At 34.7% G+C, this 27,877-nt stretch overlaps 1 protein-coding gene across 3 annotated transcripts in view; it reads right to left on the reverse strand.

Moving 5' to 3' along the window:
* The window catches only part of CCDC88A (coiled-coil domain containing 88A), a gene marked incomplete at its 3' end in the record, with an annotated part of 125,703 nt that overhangs the window by 18,218 nt on the left and 79,608 nt on the right, over nt 1-27,877 (reverse strand). For all 3 annotated transcript variants that reach the window (XM_082671953.1, XM_082671952.1, XM_082671951.1), the window contains exons 14-23: nt 23,498-23,635; nt 20,857-21,927; nt 19,378-19,505; nt 16,517-16,655; nt 12,639-12,803; nt 9,368-9,529; nt 7,983-8,260; nt 7,613-7,756; nt 4,545-4,731; nt 197-342 (exon numbers count right to left, since the gene is read on the reverse strand). In XM_082671953.1, the coding sequence (XP_082528079.1) occupies nt 197-342; nt 4,545-4,731; nt 7,613-7,756; nt 7,983-8,260; nt 9,368-9,529; nt 12,639-12,803; nt 16,517-16,655; nt 19,378-19,505; nt 20,857-21,927; nt 23,498-23,635 (2,558 nt within the window). The remainder of the gene's footprint in view (nt 1-196; nt 343-4,544; nt 4,732-7,612; nt 7,757-7,982; nt 8,261-9,367; nt 9,530-12,638; nt 12,804-16,516; nt 16,656-19,377; nt 19,506-20,856; nt 21,928-23,497; nt 23,636-27,877) is intronic.

The raw sequence follows: 27,877 nt of genomic DNA on the forward strand, positions 1-27,877 counted from the left end.
ATTAAGAGTAGGATCCATGTGTTTTTATGTTAGTTTTTCTGGTTATTAGCCCAGAACATAAATATTAAAAAAATATATATCGAAACAATAATGTTGCAAATCAAGAAAAATTAGCATTGCATTTCCTCTGCCACCAGGTATGGCAATGATAAAATCATGAGTAATATTTCAGAGTGCAAGATTATTTGGTACCTACATGTACTGTCTTTGTTCAACATGAAAAAGATCCTTGCTTTCCATATTCTGCTCCAATAGTGTTCTGTTCTGTAGCATTAATGTCTGAATTTGATCTAGTAGATGTCGATTTTCCTCTTCTAAATTTCCTTTAAGTTGGCTTAGCAACTGTTTAAACACAAACATTTATTTTTAAAAATATCAACATTTATATTTAACATAAATCCCCCAAAACATCTGAAAAATATAAGTACTTCACAAAGATTTAAGTCTTCTGCTATTTGAACAATCAGATAGTTGTACTCTGATTAGAACATGAGTGATTATTTTAGTAATAATGACAGCTAAAGTACTGGGTTATGTGCTGGACACATATGTTTTCTTAATTCTCACAAACACTGGGTTTAACATATAATAAATTATCTAGTTCCAAAAACAAACACTGCTTTCTTTACAGCTGTTTGACTTAGAGTCCAAAGCTAGATTCCTATCTCTGGCCTTCCATTTAAGTAGCTATAAAATGCTGAACAAATTAGTAACTCTCTGAGCCTCAATGACCCCACCTATAAATTGAGGATAACAACTCCCATCCCCCAAGACTGTTGCGAGGATTAAATAATATATGTAAAGTACATGGTGTCATGCCTATGGCACACAGTAGGTACTTAATATACCTCATTCTTCCCCCAACCACTGTTTTCAAGAAACCTTAACAGTTTGTGTATAATTTTTATGGCTTGATCCAAGGGAGTCAGGTAATCTAGTATCAATAAATGGGTGGGGGATTCCCTGGTGGCGCAGTGGTTGACAGTCTGCCTGCCGATGCAGGGGACACGGGTTTGTGCCCCGGTCTGGGAAGATCCCACATGCCGCGGAGTGGCTGGGCCCGTGAGCCATGGCCGCTGAGCCTGCGCATCCGGAGCCTGTGCTCCGCAATGGGAGAGGTCACAACAGTGAGAGGCCCGTGTACCGCAAAAATAAGTAAGTAAGTAAGTAAATAAATAAATAAATGGGTGGTATTACTACTGATTATTACTAGTAGTTAGGCTGCCAGCATGATTGAGCTGCTTCTTCTCTGTAGTCAATAGAAATTAGAAATATGCCTTAGTTAGGCCAGAGGTTTCAGTAGAAGTCAGAGAGACCAAAGTAGTGATTGTCAAAATTTAGTGTCACTTGTAGAATATATTTTTTAAACGTAGGGAAAAAAAGCAAGGAAAAAAAAAAAAGAAAAAGCAGAAAGTATAATATGAATACCCATAAATAGCCATCTAGATCTAACAACTGTCAATACTGTGCTATATTTGTTTTATTTATCTATATGTTGTTAAATTGAAATACAACATATGTGGTAGATTCACTGCAAAATTGAATGCAGTGCTCCTCCCTGTACCCTCTTGTGCTGTGACTTCTCACTTTTCCTATCAAGAAGTGGAATCTACTTCCCCTCTTCTTGAATTTGGAATGCCTCTGGCCAAGGGAAGGAGGCAGAAGTGATGGTGTGACAGTTCCAAGCCTAGGCCTCAAGAGGCTTACGTGCTTCCCTTCAGTCTCTTGGAATCCTATTGGAGGATGAGAGACCGCATGGCACAGACAAGTTACACCAGCTGGGGCCACCTTAGACCAGCCAGCTCTCAGGGTACGTGCCAGCTGACTGCAGATACAGGAGCAAGCCCTACCAAGATCAACTGATCTTAGCGCACACATCAATGCAGATTAGCACATCTGCTCAGCTAACCCAGACTCACGAGCAAAAATAAATGTCTACTGTCCCTTACCACTGAGGTTCTATGGTTCTTATACAGCATTACTGCATCAGTAGACAACTGATAAAACATATATACAGAAAAGAGAACAAATTTTAAGTGTATATACAGCTCAATGAATTATCACAAAATGAACTCATGTGTGAAGCAGCACCCAGATCAAGAAACAGCACATTAATTGTATTCCAGAAACACTTGTTGTGATCTCTTCCAATTACCACCCCTTCCCACAAAGATTAACTACTATACGAACCTCCGACACTATGGATTCATTTTTCCACTCCCTCCAAATCATGTTATTATATGACTTAGCCCCTACCCAAGGGTTAGCATTTGACTCAAGTTGGGACACTCAGCCAGGGATAAGGTAGTTAGGGCCCTTTCTGATCTCTCCTGAGCAGTCTTCTAGACCACCAGTGACATGTAGGACCTTATCAAGACAAATTATGGCTAGCTGTCTCATTCCTTGGATCTCCACGTTAAATTTCTGAGTAGTTTCCTGGTCCGTGACTTGCCACATCTAACATTCCAACCTCAGGCTATCTGAGAGTTGACCTTTGACAGCCCTCCTGGGTGTGGAACTCTCCTGTTCTCTGCTCAAATCAAGCCAGTCCCCTCCAGTAGCAAAGTGGTTGGTTTTCAAGGCTTGCCCCTTGCCTGAACTACCAGGTATGGAGAAAAGGGAGGAAGGGACTAAGAATGGGAGAAGTCACATGATAAAATGCCTCAAACAACCTCCTACCCAAAGCTGAGTAGTTTTTCTTTAACAAATTCTTCTCAATTTGTTGTATGTCTTTGCTTGAGTTCCAGAGCCCTAAAATGGTTGTTTTTGATAGTTCTGTCCAATTTTATTGTTGCTGGGGAAGTTGATTTTGTCATGTTCTTCACTGTACGTCATGTTCCTCTGTAAGTGTATTACCCCAATTATATTTTATTTAAACTTTTATAAATCACAGGCAGAATGAATGTTCTATAATTTCTGAACTCTTTTGGGTAATTAAATATGTATGATTTCAAACTAATTTTTCTATTAGTTTGTGATTTTAGACAAAAAGCTTTTAAGTATTACTTTTCTGATGCAGTCTATTACTAATTCCATTTAAGGGTTTGCTTAAGTGCTGGTTTCCTAAAAGTTCCAAGAAATTCAGACGTTAAGCTATACTCAAGCTTTAACAATTTAGGGACCAATCATAAAATTTAAGAATTATTTAAGGCTTTCAATATCCTTTTTCTATTTCAAAACTTTTATCACTTTATCAAACAATCATGGGAAGAGACATGGAATTATGTTAAGAGTAGAACTGTATACATAAGGCAGATGTCACTTCTGTTCAAAACTCTCCCATGGCTCCCCTGTTTTACTCAGAAAAGTGTTTTACAATGGCCTATAAAGGCAACATATCTGGCCCAGGCATATCTCTGAGCTCATCTCCTACTACTCTCCCCACTTTGCTCATTCCACTCCAGCCACACTAGCTTCCTTGAGTATTCCTCAAACATACCAGTATTCCCCTGACCTAGGTTCACTGTGTGAGCTGTTTGCCTGGAATGTTCTTTCCCCAGATATCCACATAATAATACACGAATCTTCAAATCTGTGTTCAGGGATGCCTAGTTAAAATTTCAATCTATACTCCCTCATCCACTTTGGGGGTCCTTATCCCCCTTTACCCTACTCCATTTTTACTTGCACATAACTTATCATCTTGTAACATACCATATGTTGCAGACTAATCTTCAAAATGGTTACAGCAGTATTTCCAGTCCATATGCTCTTCCGGAATCTTGCCATTCACCATCAAGAGGCTGAGTCTATTTCTCTTTCCCTTGAACCTGGATGGGACTTTGACTGCCTCGGTGAATAGAATGCAGGGGAAATGATGCTGCATGACTTCTGAGGCTTGATCATTAACATAGAGATGGCTTCTGTCTGGTTCTCACCACGTTGTGAGAAAGCCCAAACCAGTCCATGGGGAGAGATCACGTGAAGAGGAAACTGATGCTTCTAGCCGATAGCCAGCATCAACACCAAACATGCACTCAGCCTTTCAATCTTCCAACTGAGGGCCCAGATGCAAGTGGAGCAGAGACAAACTGGCCCTACTGTCCCTGTCCAAATTCTGACCCACAGAATATGTGAGCATAAAAAATGGCTGTTTTATACCACCATGTTTTGGGGTAAATTGTTACACAGCCATATGTAATAAAACACTGAAACACTATATATCTCACTTACTTATTACGTTTATTGTCTGCTTCCTTCCATCAGAATATAAGCTCCACAAGGAATGAGATTTTTACCTTTTTGGTTTACTAATACATGCCAGGTGGTCAGTAAACATTTTTTCATTAAACAAGGGTTAATTTTTCAAAGTAGCTGAACATATAAGTTTAAACTAATAATAAAAATTGTTGAAATTAATGATAAAGGAAGAAGGAAGTTTTTCTGAATGATTTGTGAATTTCAATTATCCCTGACCAATTCTTTTGGAAATACCCCACTAAACATATACTGCTATTATCATTATTATAATATGATTGTTTACTTTTTAGGCAAGTCTTGATACCTAAAGAGAAGGAAACAGCAATTAAACTTATTAAGCTCACCTCACACTGGTTATTTAGCTTGGTGGATGTGATGTCCAGTTGTTGGTATTGTTCCTTTAACTTTGAAAATTCAGCTTCTAATCTTGTTTGTTCCAGTCTGGAACTATTTAGAAGACTTTTCAAGTTTTTATGGTCAGTTTGTAAAACTTCAGTCTCTTTTAAAAGCTGATTATATGTATGATTCAACCTATAATTAGAAATCATGATATAAATAGAGTTAGATTCTCTTAATAGATTTCATTATAATTTACACAGTGTGAAAATGCTGTAAATCACATTCAGACATACTTAAAGAATATAAAAGATTCTCTTGCCAGTGATTAAACTTATCAAGAATCAGTTTCTAGTCTGTAAAAACTATACTTTAAAACTTTTAAGTATTAATTGAAAAATATTTAAAGGACAAAAGAAAAAATAACCAATCCAGTTTTGATTAACCTAGAGAATTCAAAGATTCTACAATTCAGCATGAAAAATAAAGAAAAATCAGATCGAGCAAATTAATCAATCCAGTATGAGACATGGTAATCTATCCATCTGTTGCCAGATAACTGAGATATACAAACTTCAATCAAAATTTTAGTTATTGAGGGCTTCCCTGGTGGCGCAGTGGTTGAGAGTCTGCCTGCCGATGCAGGGGACACGGGTTTGTGCCCTGGTCCGGGAAGATCCCACATGCCGTGGAGCGGCTGGGCCCGTGAGCCATGGCCGCTGAGCCTGCGCGTCCGGAGCCTGTGCTCCGCAACGCGAGAGGCCACAACAGTGAGAGGTCCGCGTACCGCAAAAAAAAAAAAAAATTAGTTATTGAGATTTCTGCAGTTGTGGCAAATTGTTTATATTTATGCAGTCCTCAATTATTCATGATAAATTTTGGAGTTTTTTGTAAAAATCACAATATAGCCTTTTCTGTTCCTTTCCACTATTATACCTTTAAAACAAGGTCCACTGACCTCTAGGAGGGAGATCAGCAAATTCTTTCTATAAAGGACCAGAGAGTAATAAATACCTTAGGCTTTGTGGGTCGCATGCAATCTACAGCATGCTCTTCTTTTTTGTCCCCCACCACAACGTTTTAAGATGTAAAAACGGTTCTTTGTTTGGGGTTGTACCAAAACAGGCTGCAGGCTGGATGTGGCTTGCTAAGCTAGCTGTAGTTTACTAACCTTCATCTTATGGAAGGAATTAAGATCAGGAACCCACAAAAGGCGGAGGGAGCCAAACAAAATAAACTTTTGCTCAGGATGATACTTGCTCAGAACTTCTAATAATTTAATTCAACTCATTTTCCAAACAATTTGAGTACGCTTATAAGAATTATAAATAATAAAATAATACATTTTAAAAAATCATGACTTGGTAAAAAAGTAAAATGGCAAGACCAGAAACATACAATAAACACTCCATTAATAGGTTGAATCCATGTATGAATGCATGCCATGTGTGTAACAGCTGGGCAAACCTCACTGAGGCATATAGACAGCTACATAATGCTTCATGGCAGGAGGGGATATAAAGAGGTAGAATAAACAATGTCCTCAATATCATCTCACTGGCAAATACTAAAATAACCTCTTTAAGAGAGTTTTTTTACATTGTCCCTCAAAGCTGAGAACGTTAACACCAAAATGCAATTCAGTGAACATAATTCTAAAGAGACCAAGACAACCTAGTCCACCAACTTTCTTGGTTTGGCATCATTGAAGATTAAAATTTACGCTATTTAGAGAAATGGATAAACTACTGTTCTTTAGATTAAGTCTTCACAAATATCTTTTATTTGTAAAAGAGCTCTTTCAGGTTTTACTTAAAGCCTTTTCTTCCCTTAGAACACAGGCATGAGTGCATAAAAGCTGGGCAAGAACAGCACTGAGAGACAGAAAATACTCTACTCAGGACCACTCTTCCCTTCCAAGCCTGCATAATCTTCTGGTTCAAGTTTGTCATGCTCAATTTCTTATCATTTAGGCTGAATTCTTTCTGGAGACTCTTCATTAATGTATGCAAAACAGATTTCTGGAAGGTCTACTCAAGTTCACAAACTGTCCCAGTTTGGTGTGAATCCCAACAAGGAAGAAAGGTTAGGTTGAAGATGGGACTTCCAGACTAAACGCATTCCCCAATGTTATGTATGTAATATGTCCTTGTATCCTATAACTTGTCATAATTTGGTCTTCTGTTGTTTATACTGTACAAATATATGTTCCTTGATTCTAGCTTGGTGTTGAGCTTGTTAAAGTTCAAATCCATCAGTACAGAATTTCTAGTTGTAAAAATTCCTAAATTAAAAACTACTAAGTATGAAAATGAAAATGGCTCTAGAAGCCTAGGGATTTTTTTAATAAAGGAAAAGAAATAGATGTTTAATTCTAAAAATAGATTGCATTAAATCCGTAATAGGACAAATACTCAATGAATGATCCCCACTGAATTTTGTGTGCTGTCTTTCAGCACTTCTGCTACGGCAATGTAAAAGCAGTACAAATGTTTAGGCTGTCTAAATTTTTCAAAGGCTTCCAAAAATTTTTTGAAAATGTACTCTTATGAAGTAGGGTGATCACCAGTTGACAAGTTTTGATTTTCCCAAGGCTTCAAATTAAAAAATAATAGCCCCATGGCAATATGAGACCATTAAAACCTAAGACAGTTAAAACTAAAAGTACAAACAATGAGCTAGAAAATGATAAAGCTGCTCACTTTTAGCACCTTCAAAGACAAGAATCAGGATACCAGACTAGCAGAAAGAGAAAGACATAAAGAGTCAGGTTTCATTACATTCTGTCTCAATAAAGTATGTAAATTCTATCGACATACATGGAAATTTTGTTATATAATGTGGCTTAAAAACATAATTAGTTGAATAAATCAAGAGAGAAACAACGAGAGAAAGCAGAAGATCCAGGTTTTCGTCTGTCATTCTATAACTAGCTACATGATTTTGGTGGGTAATTTACTTATTGCTCTGGGGTCTTTTTAAAAAAATTCTAAGTTATGGATGGTACTACAAAGGGGCAACATACACGTTGGATATAATGAATAATACAAAACTAAAATATATAAATATTTATTACCTATCATTTTCACCACAAAGTTTCTTGTATTCTGCAGCTACAGTTTCATGGTTTTTGTTTTTAAGCAGCATTTTTTCCTGTTCTACCTTCAGTGTTTTTTCCAAATCTTCCAATTGTCCTTTCTGTTTTAGTAACTGATTGTAACTGGAAAAAAAAGTTATGTATTTGGTTTATAATATTTCCTTAGAAAAAAAGAAAACATTTTAGAAATAAAGAAAACAATAGTAATTTATTAATATGTATCACATAAAACATGTAAATTTATATATATGTCCTACATAAATTATCTCAGACCTGTTTATACAATTTATTATATTACCCAGTGAAAATTGGTTTTAAGTTAACAGCACAAGAAAAGATAATAAATTACCGATCTTCAAGGTCTTTATGTTCCACCTCAAGATTTTTGTGGGCAGACTTTAGAGTTCCATGTTTAGCAATGAGAGACTCATACTCTGAAGCCTGTCGTTCATGCAGAAGTTCCAGCTTTTCATGATCTTTGATCAGAGAATCATAGAGAGATTTCAGGTCTTCTCGCTCTTTGATCACAGATTCATTTTCATTTTCTAAGGAAGACTGCTGGATTAGGAGTTGTGCATTCTGGTTCATAAGTGAGGTACTTTGGGAATTAAGAGTGGAATTTTCAACCTACAAGAATGCATACTGTATTAGACACAAGAAAAATAGCTTATAATGTTCTTTTTTTTTATAGTAAAAGACAATGTTAACTTTAGGAAGCACTAAATAAATCACTGCGGATATATTCATATTATACTGAGAAAATTTGGATTTTAGCACCCTAAAGAATAAGGTTATAATTTAATTTTGATTTTTGGTAGGTGTTACGATATATATTATGAGATACATATCATATATATGTTTTGGGTTGAATTATTTAATTTAATTAATTAATTTATTTTTGGCAGAGCCGCACGGCTTACAGAATCTTAGTTCCCCGATCAGGGATTGAACCTGGGTCCCCTGCAGTGGAAGCGTGGAGTCCTAACCACTGGACTGCCAGGGAATTCCCAGGGTTAAATTATCTTGAATGAAGGTGATTAGCAACAATTCCATGAAAAAGAACAAAATTTGAAATGCTAGTTTATCATTTTCTAGAAGTTGAGAGTTGATAGAAGGAAAGAATTACTTGTGAATATTCAATTGGTAATTTTCTCAAGTCTAAATTAAATTAGTATTTGCTGTATCATTTGGAAAAGAGTTAGAGAAAGAAGAATGTTTAGATTCAGAGGGGGAACTTCTTCACTGCTTTTTAAGAGGTTTCAGAGAGTTGCACTTTCCCCCACTTGACTGCTCTATTTGAAAAGACACTGGTAGTGTTAAGTGCAAGATGGATCATTTGAATTAAGGATAAGTCCAAAGACAAAATTCTCATGCTGTGTTGTTTTCCAGTAACTTAACTAATAGATATGCTGCAATCATACTCTAAAACAAGGGTTTCTACCTGATTAATTATTAGCAGCTTGATGAAACGGGTAAAAGGCCATGAAGTCAATAAAAATAAAATTATCTTTATTTGATGAGTAAATTTATTACTTAATTTAGAGGCTCTGACATTTAAAAAATGCTGATATCCGAAAATTTGGCAAAGCACATATAGAAATACTTTATCTTCAACTAATTGTTAAATTCTCTCTCTAGGAAACAATGTTACCATGTCTAGTCATCCTTATTTTAATAGCATAATAGCATAATTCAAGAGTTTTGTTGCATATCCCGATAATTTTACATTACAACCTGAAGCTTGGCATTCTGTGTTTGAAGAGTGGTATTCTGCTCCTGTAATGATACTGTCTGCCTCTGAAGTGCAAGAATCTGAGCCTGCAAATTATTGTTCTGTGTCTCAAGTTGCTTCAGTTGAGTTTTCAATGCTTGCTTCTCTGCTTGTAGTGTAGCATTCTGAATAAAGAAAACACATATTTAAAAAAAGCAGCATCAAACATATTTCTGTTTAACAAATACTAGAATGTTATACAAGTGTTTATTACCATTATAATCCAAAAAAACTCAACAATCTTAAAAGAGAAAAAGACAAAACACTTCCCCTCTATCCCAAACTGTAAAAAGATATTTAATCTAAGGAAAAGAAAGCAATACTAAAACCTTAATATACTATTGTGTCTGTGCTCTGCCTGCTTTATAATGTCCAACAAATAACATATTCCATTATACATATATTTATTAACACAAAAAACTAGAATGGGATTGTCAGTTCAATGGTTTTTATGCTGTTCAAAAGTGCCCAGAGTGCATGGGGCTATGTCTAGCCAATGGAGTGTACCTTTTCAAATTGCCCAAAGGCAAATATATATATACACATATATACAGACACACACACACACACACACACAGAGATGTGCGCATGTGCATGCACATGCGTGCGTGCACACACACACACACACACACACACACGTGGTGGTCCCAGGGGTAGCAGCAAAACTAAGTATTTTATAAACACAAATATTTGGAAGAGAAGCAGGAACAATCTAAGCCATCTGTTTAAAAAATTTAGTCCGTAATAGACCTAACAGATGTTACGTATTTTCTTTAGTGTTTTTTTCATGGCATAAAACACTAACTAAAACTCTATTTCATCTATAGGACTTCTGGAGCAAATCCAAACAAAACATACTATTTTCAATTTTTCCAATACATATGGCCATATTTCAATTTTATAGTTAAACAGCTGAATTACTATGTAAATCATTATATTTAATGTGATAGATAATAAAATGTTATGGATACTACATTTTCAAGATCATTTCTGAATAAAAATTAGCATCAAAAAGTATAAACAAAGAATCCTTTAGAAAACCAAAACAAAACTTTAATGTACAAGGCCAGAATCCGTATAATTGCAACATGCAAAAAAAGTTACAACTGAATCACAACAGATCACATTTATCATATCTACCTTATGGGACAAAGACAACATTCACTTTATAGGCCTTCAAGTTATATATACTACATATCACTGCATAAAAGGCAAGTCATGATTTGACCCATATATTATACCATAAAATCAAAGCTGAGGAAGAAAAATGCTTTAAAAATGGGTGTTGATATTGTACTTGTGTTTTGTTCATTTGACCACATAAAAAGGATGAAAAAAAATTTACACTGGAAAATAATATGGAATAATGATGTACCTGTATACCATTTTGATACACCAAAGAGGTGAACCATTTTTCACCTACACATGTTAACTACTATTATAGGTCAGCTCTTTAGAAACCAAAATGTACAAACTCTAATGATAAGTCTGGGTATTCCCTAAGAATAAGAAAAATTCCTACAGTCTATAATGAAGAGAAGAGATAACTGAGAGTAGATAAGATATCTCAGAACAGGAAAAAGTTTACAATGGAAAAGTACAAAGTTAACAATATATGTACTAGCAAATGCACAAAAATTACCAGTCTAATATAGGGTAGACATCTTTATAAACCCATCATCTAAAATGGCTAAACTATGACAACGAGGTAAATTTTTCCCCCAATGGAAATTTATAGAAGAAGTCAATGGAAAAAGAGATTTATCTTATACATTACACACCAAATTTTCTGAAATGTAATTATTAATCCAAGTGATTGATCTATACATATATATCACTGAATGATGAAACACAGGTATTCATATATGGCTGATATATACACAAAAAAGACATAAAATAGCTCGCTAATAATATAAAACACACAAAATATTTTCTCCTATCACTTCAATAAAAATTAAAAGGCTGGTAATATCCAATGTTAATCTGAAAAAATAGGTATTCTGTTAGTGGGATTGAAAATTGATATTTCTGAAAAGCTCATATGATTATATCAATTAAAATTAAAAAGCAGAAACTAACACAGCATTGTAAAGCAATTATACTCCAATAAAGATGTTAAAAAAAAATTAAATACACACACATACACACCGAAATATGTGTGTATATATATATGCTCTTTGTCCTTTCAATTCTACTGAAAGGAATTTATTACCCTATGAACATATTATATATGGATTTTCATTGCAGCAAAATCTGAAAATAAATGTCCACTGATGTGGGATTTATTTAAATTATGGTAACATACACACAGAAAACAGAAGCAAACAGAAAAGCCCTGAGATAGGAACAAATAGAAAAGGCCAATATGACTACAATCAATTTACTTATTATGTGCCAGTCACTGTTCCATGTTTTCCACATATTAACAGATAATAATAATATTATCCCCTGATTAATAAAAATGGTTGGTGGAAGAATAATATGGTATAAGGTCAGAGATACAGGCAGGGCAATATCAAAAAGGATCTTACAGATGCAGTAAAGAATATGGATTTTATTATAAATGAAATGGGAAGCCACTGAAGATTTTTTGTAGGAAAATGACATGACCTGGATTATGTTTTAAAAATAACTCTAGATTACTACATTAAGAATGGGTTAGGGCTTCCCTGGTGGCGCAGTGGTTGAGAGTCTGCCTTCCGATGCAGGGGACACGGGTTTGTGCCCCGGTCTGGGAAGATCCCACATGCCGCGGAGTGGCTGGGCCCGTGAGCCATGGCCACTGAGCCTGCACGTCCGGAGCCTGTGCTCCACAACGGGAGAGGTCACAACAGTGAGAGGCCCGCGTACCGCAAAAAAAACCAAAAAAACCAAAAAAAAGAATGGGTTAGTTTGAGAGTGAAAGGGGCAAGCCAGTTAGGAGGATACTCTAATAGTCCAGATGAGAGATAATGGTACCTTAGACTAGAGTGGTAGCAGCAGAGATGAAGAGAAGTAGATGAGTTTGGGTTATATTTACAAGACAGAGTTGACAAAGCTTGCTGATAGACTTACATGAGGGTAACGAAGAAAAGAATATTAAATTATTAGTTTTTCTGTGTTTTCTTAATATTAAAAAATAAACCAGTCAAGAAAGTATAAAATGAACAAAGCTACAAATTAGATAAATTTTCTGAGTTATATATTCAATGATCCTTTACTTCTAAAAAACCTTATTCATACTAAACTACTTACATTTCTTTCAACTTCAATTAATCTGTCTTTAACTTTCAGAAGCTCTCTGGTTGTTTCTTGACTTTCTCGCTCCCATTTGTTATCTTCACCAGAAACTGGAGGAGAGCTCTGTACCATCTTTTCCTCATCTTGTCTCTGCTTGAGAGCTTCATAATTCTTTTTCACCTAAAATTTTATTTAAAATATTTTAAAAAATTGAAGTATAGTTGATTTATAATATTGTTTTAGTTTATTTAAAATATTTTAATGGGAAAAAAACATACCACCAAGGTTATACTATTTATCATAGTTTGACTCCACAATGGTCTGGTGAATGTGAGAGACAGTTCATTTAAAAATATGATAAGTAATATATATGATTATCATTATTATGATCACAATTTATGCTTTGCAGAATTCAAATCCTTTCCTGTAGAAATATTAAATATACTCTGCTTATATGCCATGTTCCTACAATATATTTTGTAATTTCAGATCCTACTGTTTATGATGAAAATATCACTGAAGGATAGATTAACTGGATATAGACATGTTGCTAGATACTAACAATTGTTTTTAGAGCTATTTATAGCTGATTTAGAGATTTCAGAGATTCCCATATCAGGAACAAATAAAGACTTGACACATATATTAATTCCCCGTAAAAAGATACCTAAAGTTGAAGAAGTATCTATATATGTCTGGCCTTTTAAGAAGGATTTTGTTGCTCAGAATGACCTATGTTAATAAATAAATGACTTCTTTATTCAGATACTGACCCACATAAAATTTCTGTAATTCATTTTGATGAAGAGTGAGCAATCCAAGGACATATCTTATCTAGGGTTTTCTCGTTTTCTGGTATAACCAAATCCTACTTTAAGAGAGCAAAATCAAAACTAAAAACTTGGGGACTTCCCTGGTGATGCAGTGGTTAAGAATCCACCTGCCAATGCAGGGGATACAGGTTTGAGCCCTGATCCAGGAAGATCCCACAAGCCACGGAGCAACTAAACCTGTGTGCCACAACTACTGAAGCCTGCAGGCTCTAGGGGCCGCATGCCACAACTACTGAGCCCACGTGCTGCAACTACTGAAGCCCGCGTGCCTCAAGCCCATGCTCCGCAACCAGAAACGGCCACAATGAGAAGCCCATGCACAGCAACGAAGACTAGTCCCCGCTCGCCACAACTAGAGAAAGCCTACGTGCAGCAATGAAGACCCAATGCAGCCAAAAAAAACTAACAACTTGGTAATCAGCCAAAATTAACTATTAACTTATTAACTTAATTGCTCTCTTCAATTTAAATTGATGATTATTATACTTATCCTGAATTACTAGTTTATCCTAGGAAATGATTATCATAAATTTCTAAATTAACCCCAAACTTTCTATTGAGACAAGGATATAAATGTTTAAAATAATTCAATGTCTGATGCAACCTTAAGAAAACTTATGGCTCAAACTTTGCTACTACTACTGAGTTAGAAAATAATGATGTGAGACTAAAGAAAAAAGGATGCCAAGATAGAATGTAATTTAAATCTTGGCAAGTGACCTAACAGGTGTTCTGGGATCCTGATTTTCCACTTTTTTTAATACTTTCAACACCCTAATAACATGGATGGATGACATCATTTCCAGTCTCCTATTTTACATTAATTTCCCACAGGATCTTTTTTCTAGGCTTATAAGAGTTAAAGATATATGTCATTATTAAGAAGGTGACCTGAGAATAAAACTCAAAACTTCTCATTTTTAGTCCATTGTTCTTACAACTAAGTTTCATATAGAAAATGACATATTTTCCATCAAGGTTTCTCATAGAAACCTTGTTCATATAGAAAATGACATATTTTCCATCAAGGTTTCTCAAGAGGCAGCATATAGGTGCCTTTTTATCTAATTTATTACTCTCCGCCTTTTAATTGGGGATGTTTAGACTATTTATATTTAATGTGATTACTGACATGGTTTGGTTTAAAACTATCTTGTTACTTGTTTTCCATTTGTCCAACCTGTACCTTGTTCTCCCTTTTTTCTTTTTCTGCCTTCATTTGTATTTTTTGATTCTAATTTTATCTCCTTTGCTGGCATTTTAGTAATACCGCTTTGTCATGCTATTTTAGCAGTTATTTTATGCCTATTATTCATATTTAGCTTTCATAGTCTATGTTCAAGTGATACACCTCTTCACGTATAATATTAAAAATTAGAACAGTATAATTCCAGTTGAATACATGTTTATGGCAGGAAGCTAGTCCAATAATAGTCCAATTATGCCAAAATGGCTGGAACTGGAAGATAATGATGGAATTTTAAATCTCTACCTTTTAGACTTGAAATACATCTTATACTAACCCATCCTCAAACCCATTTATTTTCTGGCATAGTAGCTTCTTGAAATTGACTTTATTTGCAATGTAGTCACATTGCTTAACAGGGCAAAAAATTTGGAAAATAAAGCAGATTAATGGCATCCGGCACCAAGTTTTATTTTATTTTTTTGGACGACTCTTTATGTTAACTAAACAAAGTTCCAGAATTTCTTCTGCAACAAAATATGTTTCATGTTAATGTCTGAGACCAACACCAGCAATGATGGTATTGGCAAATGAGGAACAAATCCTTTTCCCCTTCCTGCATGAGAAATTCATCTTTGGGTAACTGTTTCTCTGGAAACCTGATAAAATTGGAATGTTCTATGTTACCAGGCAAGACTGCTTAGGGGAAAAATGATCTCTCATTGCTAAATTATATTTGTAATTAAGAGAACTATAAATACCTAATAGGCAGCTACATCTTTGAACTTCTGAGTGCAGCAACTCTTAAATCTTAAGTCTGTGAAGATCTTAAATCCATGCCTTGGAGTTGTTGCAAGAGATGATGACTGCTATGAAGCATGAAGTCTCAAAGCCAGGGCAGCTCCCACACACAACCAACAGTCATCTGGTGAGAAGATGACTCTCAGACAATTATATGAAGATGGACACCTGATAGTGCCCTACCATCAGCTTATATTTCCTATAGTGTTCTGAATCATATGGCTCTAAATGTGGCCTATAGTAAACTTGCTGGTCTGAATGTTTGGTTGACTGTAAAACCATTCTGGGTATGACTACAGAGCTGATAAAAGGGAGAATAAGGCACAACGCGATTCTACCAATCTACCATACACTAACCCTATGGAAAGCGCAAGCCCCTTCAATTTCAGTTTATTCAGGTGGGGAAAATAGTAGCCCCTGCCTCACATACTTCACTGAATAAGTCCAAATATCACAAGAAAACAAATTTAGAAAAGACCTCAAATTTTTGGATTAAGTGCTTTCTTATACCACACATACTATTTCCCTCTACTTGCTATCCTCACACCCATATCTTTGTCTACCAAATTTTTACCTGGATTCTCAATAGGAAAAGAGTGCCCGTGAAGTGTCAGAATCACACTGAGAGTTCTTCCCAATGAAATAAGCCTGCCTCTTCCCCATCGCACTCTCACAATTCTGATATGTCCCTTACTGCATGAGGGACATTCATAGATGAAATAGGATTGAATAAATTATAGTGTATAGACAAAATAGTTTGTTACAAACTACATGACAAAGATCTGTTTAAGAATATTCTAAAATTTAAGAAAAAGGAAGAATAGACAAAATGTTAATAAAATTGTTTCATTTTTATTTTCTACTTTACACTTTTCTGTCCAAATATTTGACAATTTGGGAGTTCCCTGGTGGTCCAGTGGTTAGAACTCGGTGCTTTCACTGCCAGGGCCTAGGTTCAATCCAGGATCAATCCCTGGTCAGAGAACTAAGATCCTGCAAGCCGTGCAGTGGGGCCAAAAAAGAAAGAAAAAAAAAAAGACAATTAAAATTCTTTCCAAGGAAGTCACACTTACTGTTTTAAGTTCTTGGCGCAACTGCTGGTTATAATTTGTGGACTCTTCTAATCGAGCTTCTAATGCAGCGATTTTTTCTTCTTTTATTTCAAGGGACTTCTTTAGAGTAGATTCTAATTTTGATTCCAAAAGTTTGTATCTATAATCCAAGTATAAAAATAATATAGTTCATTATTGGAGGTCAGAAAATTATTTTTAAAGATAATTTATGACCACAGATACTGATATTATAAATAGACTTTATAAAATAGTCTTTTTTAAAAAGAAGCAAATTAAATTATCCTGCTCTTACTGCCCACTCCCCCTTTTAAACTATTCCTGGTAATGAAAAAACAAAAAATCACTGAGTAAATCACAGCTCCAAATTACATTTTAGGCTGTCAAAAGCAAAAATTAGTACTCAAAAAAAAAAGGCATCTGGAAGATCTGAATCTCAAAATATTCCTTTCAGTTTTATAAGAATAGAATCTATACAAAGAGTAAGTGGATGGATTTATCACATTATTAAGCATTCATCTATGATATTAATATGTAATGTATTTATACAAGTACATATGAATAGTTGACTTAAAGCTCACTGAAGACTTTACATTCAGGGTGTAGAGTACTTGCAGAATATTAAAAAAAAAGGAATGATATGTTAAGACACAAGATACTGGTGACAAAACAGGAAGAGGAAGATAGATCTGAGTGTCAAAATTTTAGTTATCTTTTTGAATGGTGGGTTAATAAATATTTATATTATTCATAAGAGTTTTATTTTTTTACAAAAAAGGACAGTTCATGAACACACTTTGAGAGTGAACCACAGACTAGGAATTACGGATTAATCTATTTCTACACCTGAGAACCTCAATGACTAAACCAAATAAAAACCTAAAGTACAAATATGAGAAAATTTTATCATACTCTGCCCCTTACTGTAATTAATTTGTGTGTATATATTTTCTGCTCAGCCAGATTTTAAGTTCATTGAGAAAAGAGAACAAATCTCACTCATTTTGGTATTGGCTTGAGTCAACAAACAATTTTAAAGCATGTAATGAGTGTGACTTTGGATATATTAAATTTGTGATGCCTGAGTTCTGGACTGTCCAGATAGAGATGTCCAGTAAGCAGAGAATAATATGGGTATTAGCTGAGATGATGGACAGGAATGCTCATGGAATGGATAAGAGGCTTAACAACATAACCCTAGGAAACCATATTTAAAGAGAAGGCAAAGGAAAAAGAGCTGTTAAAAGAGAAAGACAAGAGTGATCACATTGCACTCTGTTTGAAATTCCACCACTAAATTTACTTTGTTGCACTCTATCTATTTATACATTCAATTCCACAGTTAGACTGTATATTCCTTGATGGCAAGAATAAATATCTTAATAATAAAGGGGGGTCAGAGGAAACAACATCAGTTGAAAGATGAAAAGGTTAGACTAACAAAAGAATTAGGGATACCATCTGAGATTAGAGGTAAAGACAGATGCAGATACACATAATTCTAAGATGGAGGGGATGGAATGTTAAGGGAATTTATGTCTGTGAACTCTAATTTTCTTTGTGATGTTAAGGTTAACTTACTTGCTGAGAAAGAAGCAGGTTTAGTGGCTTAAGACACTTTGTTTCCTGATCCCCCCGATTCGATCATAGTTATTAACTGATCTCAATTCCCTTTCCTAAAAGTTTTATTTCAATATACATACCCTTATCTCCATATCTAATGCTTTCATTATAAATGAAAATGTGTGGATTAATGAATACACTTACATCTTGCCTAGACTATTACATAGCTTCCTAAATGGTCTCTGTACCTTCAAATTTGTCCCTTTTCTAATCCATCTATAATGTCACTCAGGATTGCTCAAAACACCTTTGTGCTTTATTTGCATGGAATGCCCTTCCCCATTTCCACCTTGCAAATTTCTGTCATTCTTCAAGATCCAGCTGAAACATTATTATTTATTTGATGCCTGATAATCAGCAGGTAATAAAAGCTTAATTAACATTGATTAATTGTATGAAGTAAGGTTTGGGAAGAGATACCACAGTGTGAAGGGCCCCTCAAAAGCTGGGTTTGTAAATTTAAAACAGGGTCAGTTAAGGCAGCTGCATGGTTTACTGTACTTTTTGCTCTACATTTAAAATGTCTTACACATGACAGGTAGAAAATCTGTCTGAATAAAGCAGAGATGCATATTCAGTATCTATATTAAAAGATAGTCAACTAAATTGTCCATTAACAATGTGTTTAACTCAAAAAATCTTTTCTCATAAAATATCTATATAGTAATTAATTCAATTAAGATTGCTTGAATTGATTGCTAGAATAAATGCCTCAAATTACCTCTATTTGTTATTATAGAACTAACTTTTAAAAGTATCAATCTATTCTATTAACTTTGAATATTCTCAAAATTACATAAATAAATCCCATATAATCAGCATTAATTTTTCCTATATACATTTAATATAAAATATACTTACTAGAACAGTAATAATGGGTAGACAGCAAAAATACAAATTATATAGTTACAAAAATTCCAATGAATTAAAATCTAGTGTACAAAAAACAATATTCTTAACAATACACACTTCTATTCTAGCTGGAATCACGTGGCTAACTAGATGCCAAATAGACTACTTGAAAATCCAATTAACTGATAGACTATATTTACCATGGTAAATTCTCTTTAAACCTGTTGAACATTCTCAAATTAAAATATATAAGTTAATTTTTTATTCTGTTTGTCAAGCCTTCGTTTTTCACATTATTTTCATACCTTAATTGCTTCTCAGTCTCAAAATTAATGTTTGAAAAACAAAAAAATTATTTCCACTGTTTCTCAGATAGACTTAGTACTCACCTGTCATCAGTACTCTGCTCATCATGTAAGAGTCGTTCTTTATTTAACCCTATCTTCTCAAGCTCATGAGTTAATTTTTCAAGATCATTATTCATTTGTTGAGTCTTCAGTTTTTCACTCACCAAATCCTTATTTTAAAAGTAATGTAAAACTCACATGAGTGTTATGAACATAAACATCTGAGAAATTCAGCCAAGATTCCAACTACCACCATCCAGGAATACATACAATTTAAACCAGGAAAGACAGAAATGCTGTTGTTGAGCTTTTCCTTCACCAATAAAAAAGAGTTAGGCAACAAAATTATCACCTAGTTCAAAGAGTATTGTTTTCCTTCTTTTAGTTTGCTAATAGTTCGTTTTAACTTTTTAGTGTTTAAAAACTAAAAGGAGAAACTAGTACTTGTGATTACACACCTTAGGCTTGAAAACTGTGGGGAAAACAACACATATGCATTAACTTAATAATGAACTAGAACCTTATTGCACATTTCTTCCTATGAATATATGTTGGATATAACACCCTTCTCCCACCACAAGCACCCCTCTCCCAGTGGAAGAGGCCTAAGATATTGAATTGAATAACTAGGGGGAATTCTTAGAGATGGGACCAGGAACCTATTGTTCATGTCTGTAAGACTGTAGAACAACAGAAAGTAAAAAAAAAAAAAAAAAAAAAAAAAAAAAAAAGGATAATAATGGTCTCTTCTCAATGCCTCTTTAGCAGAAAGGCATATTTCCCAATGTGAGCTTCTGCCAGAATGCCAACTAAGATATTTTTCAATTGAACTTAAAGGGTTATCATATATAGTATAGCATAGGGATAGCAAGTAAGAGCTAAGCATGGTATCTCCTGAGCTATACCAACAATTTATTGCCAATCTACTCATAAATTTCAGAATTCTTCTCAACACACAGATACAACCAACTACCAATTGCTCAACGTTGACCTTTAAATTCAATCTGATTTGCATTCTGTAGCTTAGAAGTCAAAATTCAAGGGGCTTTGAAGTCTGAAAGATCTGGATTTAAATCCAGGAATCCAAATCTACCATTGTGGTCTTAAGTAAGTTACTTAATGTCTCTGAACCTCAATTTTCTAATCTAATGGAGATAACACCTATAAAGGATTGGCTGTAAAAACTGTCCAGTATTTGGCACATTCAATAATTAGTAGCTATCACATTCAGTAACAGTTTTGATCAAAGGTTTTAATATTACTCTGAAATAAAAGTATAAAATTATAATGTAATAAATAAGTCAGATAACACATGGAAACCTTATTATTACAATTTCTTTAAAAATACAATTTATATTTACTCCTTAGTTTAACAAAAGTAGGAAACTTGGAAACTGCTTCTAATTCTAAATTTCTACTTTGAACCATAAATAGATGATGCAAATTACTGCAATAAAAGTTAAAGAGCCCTGAGTTAAAAATATAAAAAAATCTGTCTGAAATTTAAGTAACTATATTTACCTCTCGTAATGTAACTAAAGTTTTTATATCAATAGTTGCTCTTTTCACAAGCTCCTTATTTTCTTTCTCTAATTCTTTCAGACGAATGCAGGATTCTTTATAAATACCAATCTCTTTGAAAAGGGTTTTGTTTTCTTTTTCCAAATTTCCAATTTTCACATTATTTTCTTCTAATGTGGTATCTTTTATTTCTGCTTGTTGTCGGAGTCTCTTATTTTCCTTCTCCAGTTGTTTCTTATCCTTTTCCAGTTGAGAAGTCTCTTGTTCTAATGATCTGTTTTCTTTTTCTAGCTGTTCTAGTCTTTTGCTAGATATTTTTAACTCTTCTAGGTTTTTTTGCAATGTTTGATTTTCCATCTCTAAGTCTTGTAGTTCACTTTCCAACTGCTGAATTTTTTTATTGCTGTTTTCTAGAGCTTTCTGTAGCCTTTGATTTTCTGTATCTAAACCCTGGTAGCTAACCTCTAAGCGTTCTGTTTTCTTGAAAGATGCTTTCATGAGCTCTAAACCTTTCTTAAGTTGTTCTTTTTCACTTTCCAGTTCTTTGTTTTCTAGTTGTAGCTGAGCCATTTTCATGCTTGCACACTTTAAAGATTCTACATTCCTTCGCAGTTCTAAGTTTTCCTCATCAAGCTGGGAATTCTCTTTCTCTAGGGATTCTAACTGAAAAGTAAGGTTTTTAAAGCTATCCAATGTTTTTTTACATTTCCTATTTTCTCTTTCTAGCTCTGAATTTTCTTGTTCTAAGGCCTCAATTTTTTCACAAGTAATTTTTAAATTGGTTATCTTTTTCTGTAACAATTCATTTTCTTTTTCAAGATGATGTAACTCATTTTCAAGTTCTTCTGCTCGTTCTCCTTTTTCTTTATAATGTTCCAATTCTTTTCTGATTTGCCTTTTTTCAAATTCAATCTTGCTTAGCTTGCTACTTGTTTCCTTGATAGATTCATGGAGAATTTTATTTTCTTTTTCAATGTCTTTCACCCTTGCTTCAGCACTTATCTGGGAGCGCTGCCTTAAGGAGGACACAGTTTGATTCAGATGTTCATTTTCCTGTTCCAATATTTTAATCTAATTAAAAAAAAAGAAAGGAGAAAATTTAAAACTTAACTGAACATGAATTAAATATTTTAACTTACATAGTTTTCCCCCCTCCAAAAACTAACAGGGAAATCACACCATAAAAAGGTGCTAAGGGCTTCCCTGGTGGCGCAGTGGTTGGGAGTCCGTCTGCCGATGAGGGGGACGCGGGTTCATGCCCCAGTCTGGCAAGATGCCGCGGAGTGGCTGGGTCTGTGAGCCATGGCCGCTAGGCCTGCACATCTGGAGCCTGTGCTCCGCAACAGGAGAGGCCACAACAGTGAGAGGCCCGCATACCACACACACACAAAAAAAGGTGCTAAAACCGTCTACCTTAATTTTAATTCCAACAAATATTTACTGAGAGATCACCATGTACATATACTGACAAGTCTTTGAAGTTCACATCTTTAGAGAATCCATAATGTAAAGGAATGGTTAAAAGAAATGTATTGAATATTAATCAAAATGATCTTCAGATCATTTATGGTTACATGATTTAAATGCAAATATGAGTATAGGTGAAATGTACATACATATCTTCTTGAAGATACAAGCTTTTACGTTCATTCAATAGATTTCGCAATGCATATACACAGTGAGTCCTCAGTAAATACACTATTTGCTCTATGTGCATGTATATTGGTGTGTATTTGTGTGTATTTATTCCCTAAAAGAATTCTAATTTTGAAACATCAAAATAACAAAATCTCTGGTACATTTTAAAACTAGTCCATCCAATTTATACCATGGCCTACTGTAATGGTTCTTAAAATCCGGTGTGTAAAACAGTCCCGAGAACCTTGTAAAAGCAGAGATTCATACTTAGCTCTAGAATTTTTCTTCTGTAGCTCTATGGAAATCTGTATTTTTATAGGTGGCCTGAGGACTATACCTAGATAATACAAAACAAATCATTTGACTGCTTTTTTTTTTTTTCCTTTTTGGCCACACTGTGCAGCATGCAGGGTGTGGGATCTCAGTTCCCTGACCAGGGATCAAACCCATGACCCCTGCAGTGTAAGCGCAAAGTCCTAACCACTGGACTGTCAGGTAAGTCCCCATTTTACTTCTAAAAATTAGAAAATTTAAAACAGCCAGTCACTTAATCTATTCAATTCTCAGTTTCCTCAAGCATAAAATGAGAATAACCAATAAACACTTGAAAGCAAGTATGAAAATATCCAAGATATGTGCTGCGACCACTTGTCCCTCCTTAGTGGGATCAGAGTAGAGCTGCATTTCACCCCAACTTCATTCAGGGACTTTAAAATCTGCAGTTCTATTCCACTGACACTTGAAAGCAATTCAAACACAGGTACCACAAAATTTTATACCAGATAATTATTAAGCACACTGGCAATTTAAAAAATTCTAAGCTTTCCCTTCAACTTTCCTAAAATGTATGGGACAGAAAATAAGTTAAAACCATAGTTATGTTAAAATCTAAAAAATTCTAAAATATTTCCATTTAACGTTATTATGAACATTTTGCACAAGCTTTAAAATAACTTGTGTTAATAAATTTTAAAATATGTTGCTTAATAGGAAATTTAAGAACCTGTCTCTCTGAATTTTCTCTAAGTGTTTCAATTGTTTTTTCAAGCTGAGCTTTCTCCTTCATTAGATCCTTGCTTAAATTCTGACAATTCTGAAGACTTTGCTTTTCTTGAATAATCTCATTTTCAAGAATTTCAACCTGGAGAAAAAGAAACCACAAAACAATATATCATTAAATATTTCACAATAGTGGAAACATGTAAAAACAAAAGCTAATCATTGAATAAAGGATAGAACACAGTTTTAATACTCAAATTTAAGAATTTCATAGAAATTTAAGAAATTTAAGAATTTAAGAATTTCATAGAAATTTAAGAAATTTAAGAATTTCATAGAAAAATTCAAGTATTGATAACATTCCAAGCTAATTTTAGCAGCTGTATAAAATGTACAGAACATGACTATCTTTCTTATCCTCTGCATCTTTGAGAGCAAAGTTCTACTTCTAAACACAAACATAACTAAATACATACACACATGCCATATGAAGAATGTACAAATCTTATTGAAAACTCTCTTGGCTTGAATGGATTTGTAAAGTGAAATTTTAATTAGTCAAGGAATTTCAGCGCTCAAGAAGGAAAAGATGAGAAAATGAGGAAACAAGAAGGGACTTGGATTAAAATAAAAAGAAAAGAGAAAGAAAAAAGGAGACTACTAGAGAAAAATAAGGTCTGAACAAAACTCCAGCAAATAAATTATACGTTTAAATTTATTATGAATTACACATTTTAAAGATATAATAAAGTATGAGGTTAATAAATATGAAAAAGCAAATTCAACTTCAAAATATACCAAACTATTGATTTCCCATTATATAACATATTCAAACCAGGTAATAAAAAATATAAAGAAGATTTGGGTATGTAAAATACTCCACTTCAAGTTTAAATATTACTTAAATCCTTATATTAATAGTAAGGAACGCTAAGAAATAATATCTCAAAAGCATCAAGTCACAAATCTAATCCAATTACTCAATTCAACATTAATTTATACAATCAGGAAACTTTAAGCTATTAATAACTAATCTGGTTCTCCCATTATTGACTGAAATATATGGATAGTAGTTATTTAATTAAATGCATCTGTTGTGTTATGGAATTCAAGTGAAACATTCAGCTTACAAAAGATATACAATGAATTGATCAAAAATTCCTGGAATCATAAGAATTTACTAATTAGACTTTAAAGCTAATTTCAAAATCAAATTTCCAGATCCAATTATAGTGACAACAAAAATAAAACTGTTCCAAATTCTAAATGGCCACTCTTACTTTAACACTATATTTATTGTGAAATACTTATTAAGATTATTTGGTTAATGAACTAAAGATGATGCAAAAACGTTTTAAGAGAGTAAAAATCTTGCAAGAAAATCAAGGAGTCTAGTCTACCTGCATTATCAAAGGCAGTAGTTCTCAGGGCATGGCTCCAAAACAGCAGAATGAGCATCCCCTAGGAACTTGTTGGAAATGAGAATTCTTAGCCCCCACCCCAGACCTACCAAATGACAAGCCCTGGGCATAGAGCTCAGCAATCTGTACCTTAACAATTCCTGAAAGTGATTCTGAGGCATACCTGTTCAAAACTACTGGTCTAAAAATTAGAGGGATTTTCATAACCGAGTCTAGAAACCCAGGATCCATCAAAGGAAAAACTAGACATGGCTGACTACAAATAGAAATAAAAATTAATTCATAAGGACACATGTATAAGAATATTTATTACAGTATTGTTCACAGTGACCAAGAACAGGAAACAAAAGTGAAAGCACATTTTAGAGAGTATATGTGATGGGAGGGGTTCATAATAAAAATATCAGGTATGCTTTTATAATATGATTTCTATTTATGTATAGTGTGTGTGTGTGTGTGTGTGTGTGTGTGTGTGTGTGTGTGTGTGTGTGTGTGTGTGTATGGGCAGAAAGATATGCAAAAATAAATTACTTGGTCTAACTGTCCCACAATTGGAAAACAGAATATCTTAGAGATATTGCAGGTTTGGATCCAGACCACTGCAATAAAGCAAATACCGCAATTAAATGAGTCACATGAGGGCTTCCCTGGTGGCACAGTGGTTGAGAGTCCGCCTGCCGATGCAGAGGACACGGGTTTGTGCCCCGGTCCGTGAAGATCCCACATGCCGCGGAGCGGCTGGGCCTGTGAGCTATGGCCGCTGAGCCTGTGCTCCGCAACGGGAGAGGCCACAACAGTGAGAGGCCCGCGTACCGCAAAAAAAAAAAAAGAGTCACATGAATTTTACGGTTTCCCAGTGCATATAAAAGCTGTGTTTACACTACACTGTAGTTTATTAAGTGTGCAATAACATTATGCCTAAAAAACCAATGTACACACCTTCAAATACTTTACTGCTAAAAATGTTAACCATCATCTGAGCCTTCAGCAAATCATAATCTTTTTGCTGGTGGAGGGTCTTGCCTAGTCGTTGATGGTTGCTGACTGACCAGCGTAGTAGTTGCTGAAGGTTGGGGTGACTGCAATTTCTTATGCGTTGATTGACTCTTCCTTTCATGAATGATTTCTCTGTAGCATGCAATGCCATTTAACAGCATCAGAATATTTTTCAAAATTGGAGTCACTTCTCTTAAACATTGCCACTGCTTTATCAACTTTATGTAATATTCTAAGTCCTTTGTTATCATTTCAACTATCTTCACAGCATCTTCACCAGTAGATTCCATCTCAAGAAACCACTTTCTTTGCTAACACATAAGAAGCAACTCCTAATCTATTAAAGTTCTATCATGAGAGTGCAGCAATTCAGTCACATCTTCAGGCTCCATTTCTGATTCTGGTTCTTTTGCTATTTCCTCCACATCTGCAAAACTTCCTCCACTGAAGTCCTGAACCCCTCCAAGTCATCCATGAGGGTCAAAATCAACTTCTTTCAAACTCCTATTAATGTTGTTACTTTGACCTCTTCCCATGAATCGCAAATGTTCTTAATGGCATCTAGAATGGTGAATCCTTTCCAGAAAGTTTTCAATTGACTTTGCCCAGATCCATCAGAGGAATCACCTTCTATGGCACCTATAGCCTTACAAAATGTATTTCTTAAAGAATAAGACTTGAAAGTCGAACTTACTCCTTGATCCATGTGTGGCAGAATGGATGTTGTCTTAGTGGGCATGGAAACATGAATCTCATTTTAAGTCTACACCAGAGCTCTTAGGTGAACAGGTGCATTGTCAATGATCGGCAGTATTTTGAAAGAAATTTTTGTTTGAGCAGTAAGGTCTCAAAAGTGGGCTTAGAATAGTCAGTAAATCATATTATAAACAGATGTGCTGTCACCCAGCCTTTGTTGTTCCACTGAGAGAGCACAGGGAAAGTAGATTAAACAGAATTCTTAAGGGCCCTAGGATTTCTGGAATGGTAAATGAGCACTGACTTCAATTTCAAGCCACCAGCTGCATTAGCCCCTTACCAAGAGAGTCAGGCTGTTCTCTGAAGCTTTGAACCTAGGCACTGACTTACCCTATCTAGCTATGGAAGTCTTAGACGGCATCTTCTTCCAATAGAAGGCTGTTGTGACTACGCTGAAAATCTACTGTTTAGTGTAGCCACCTTAATTAATTATATTAACTAGATATTCTGGATAATTAAATACAGCTTCTACATCAGCACTTGCTGCTTCCTGTTGTACTTTTATGTTATGCAGACAGCTTCTTTCCTTCAATCTCACAAACCAACCTCTGCAAGGTTCAAACTTTTCTTCTGAAGCTTCTTCACCTCTCTCAGCCTTCAAAGAATCAAAGAGAGGGCATTGCTCTGGATTAGGCTTAGGCTTAAGGGAATTTTGTGGCTGGCATGTCTTCTATCCAGACTACTAAAACTTTCTCCATATCAGCAATAATGCTCTTTCACTTTCTTATCATTCATATATTCACTGGAGTAGCACTTTTAATTCCCTTCAAGAACTTTTTCTTTGAACGCACAACTTGGCTAACTGGTGCAGGAGGCCTATCTCTCAGCCTGTCTTGGCTTTCAACACGCCTTCTTCACTAAGCTTAATCATTTCTAGCTTTTGATTTAAAGTGAGAGACGTGCAACACTTCCTTTCACTTGAACACAGAGGCCACTGTAGGTTATTAACTGGCCTAATTTCAATATTGTTTGTCTCAGGGAATATGGAGGGCCAAGGAGAAGGAGAGAGACGGGGGACTCACCAGTCAGTGGAGAAGTCAGAACACACACACCATTTATGGGTTAAGTTCACTATCTTACATGGGTGCAGTCTGTGGCGCCCTCAGACAATTACAATACTAACATCAAAGATCACTGATTAGACATCACCATAACAAATACAATAACAATGAAAGAGTTTGAAATATTGTGAAAATTACCAAAATGTGACA

This window comes from Grampus griseus (genome assembly GCF_964374135.1).
Source record: "Grampus griseus genome assembly, chromosome: 15".
NCBI classification, from domain to species: Eukaryota; Metazoa; Chordata; class Mammalia; order Artiodactyla; family Delphinidae; genus Grampus; species Grampus griseus.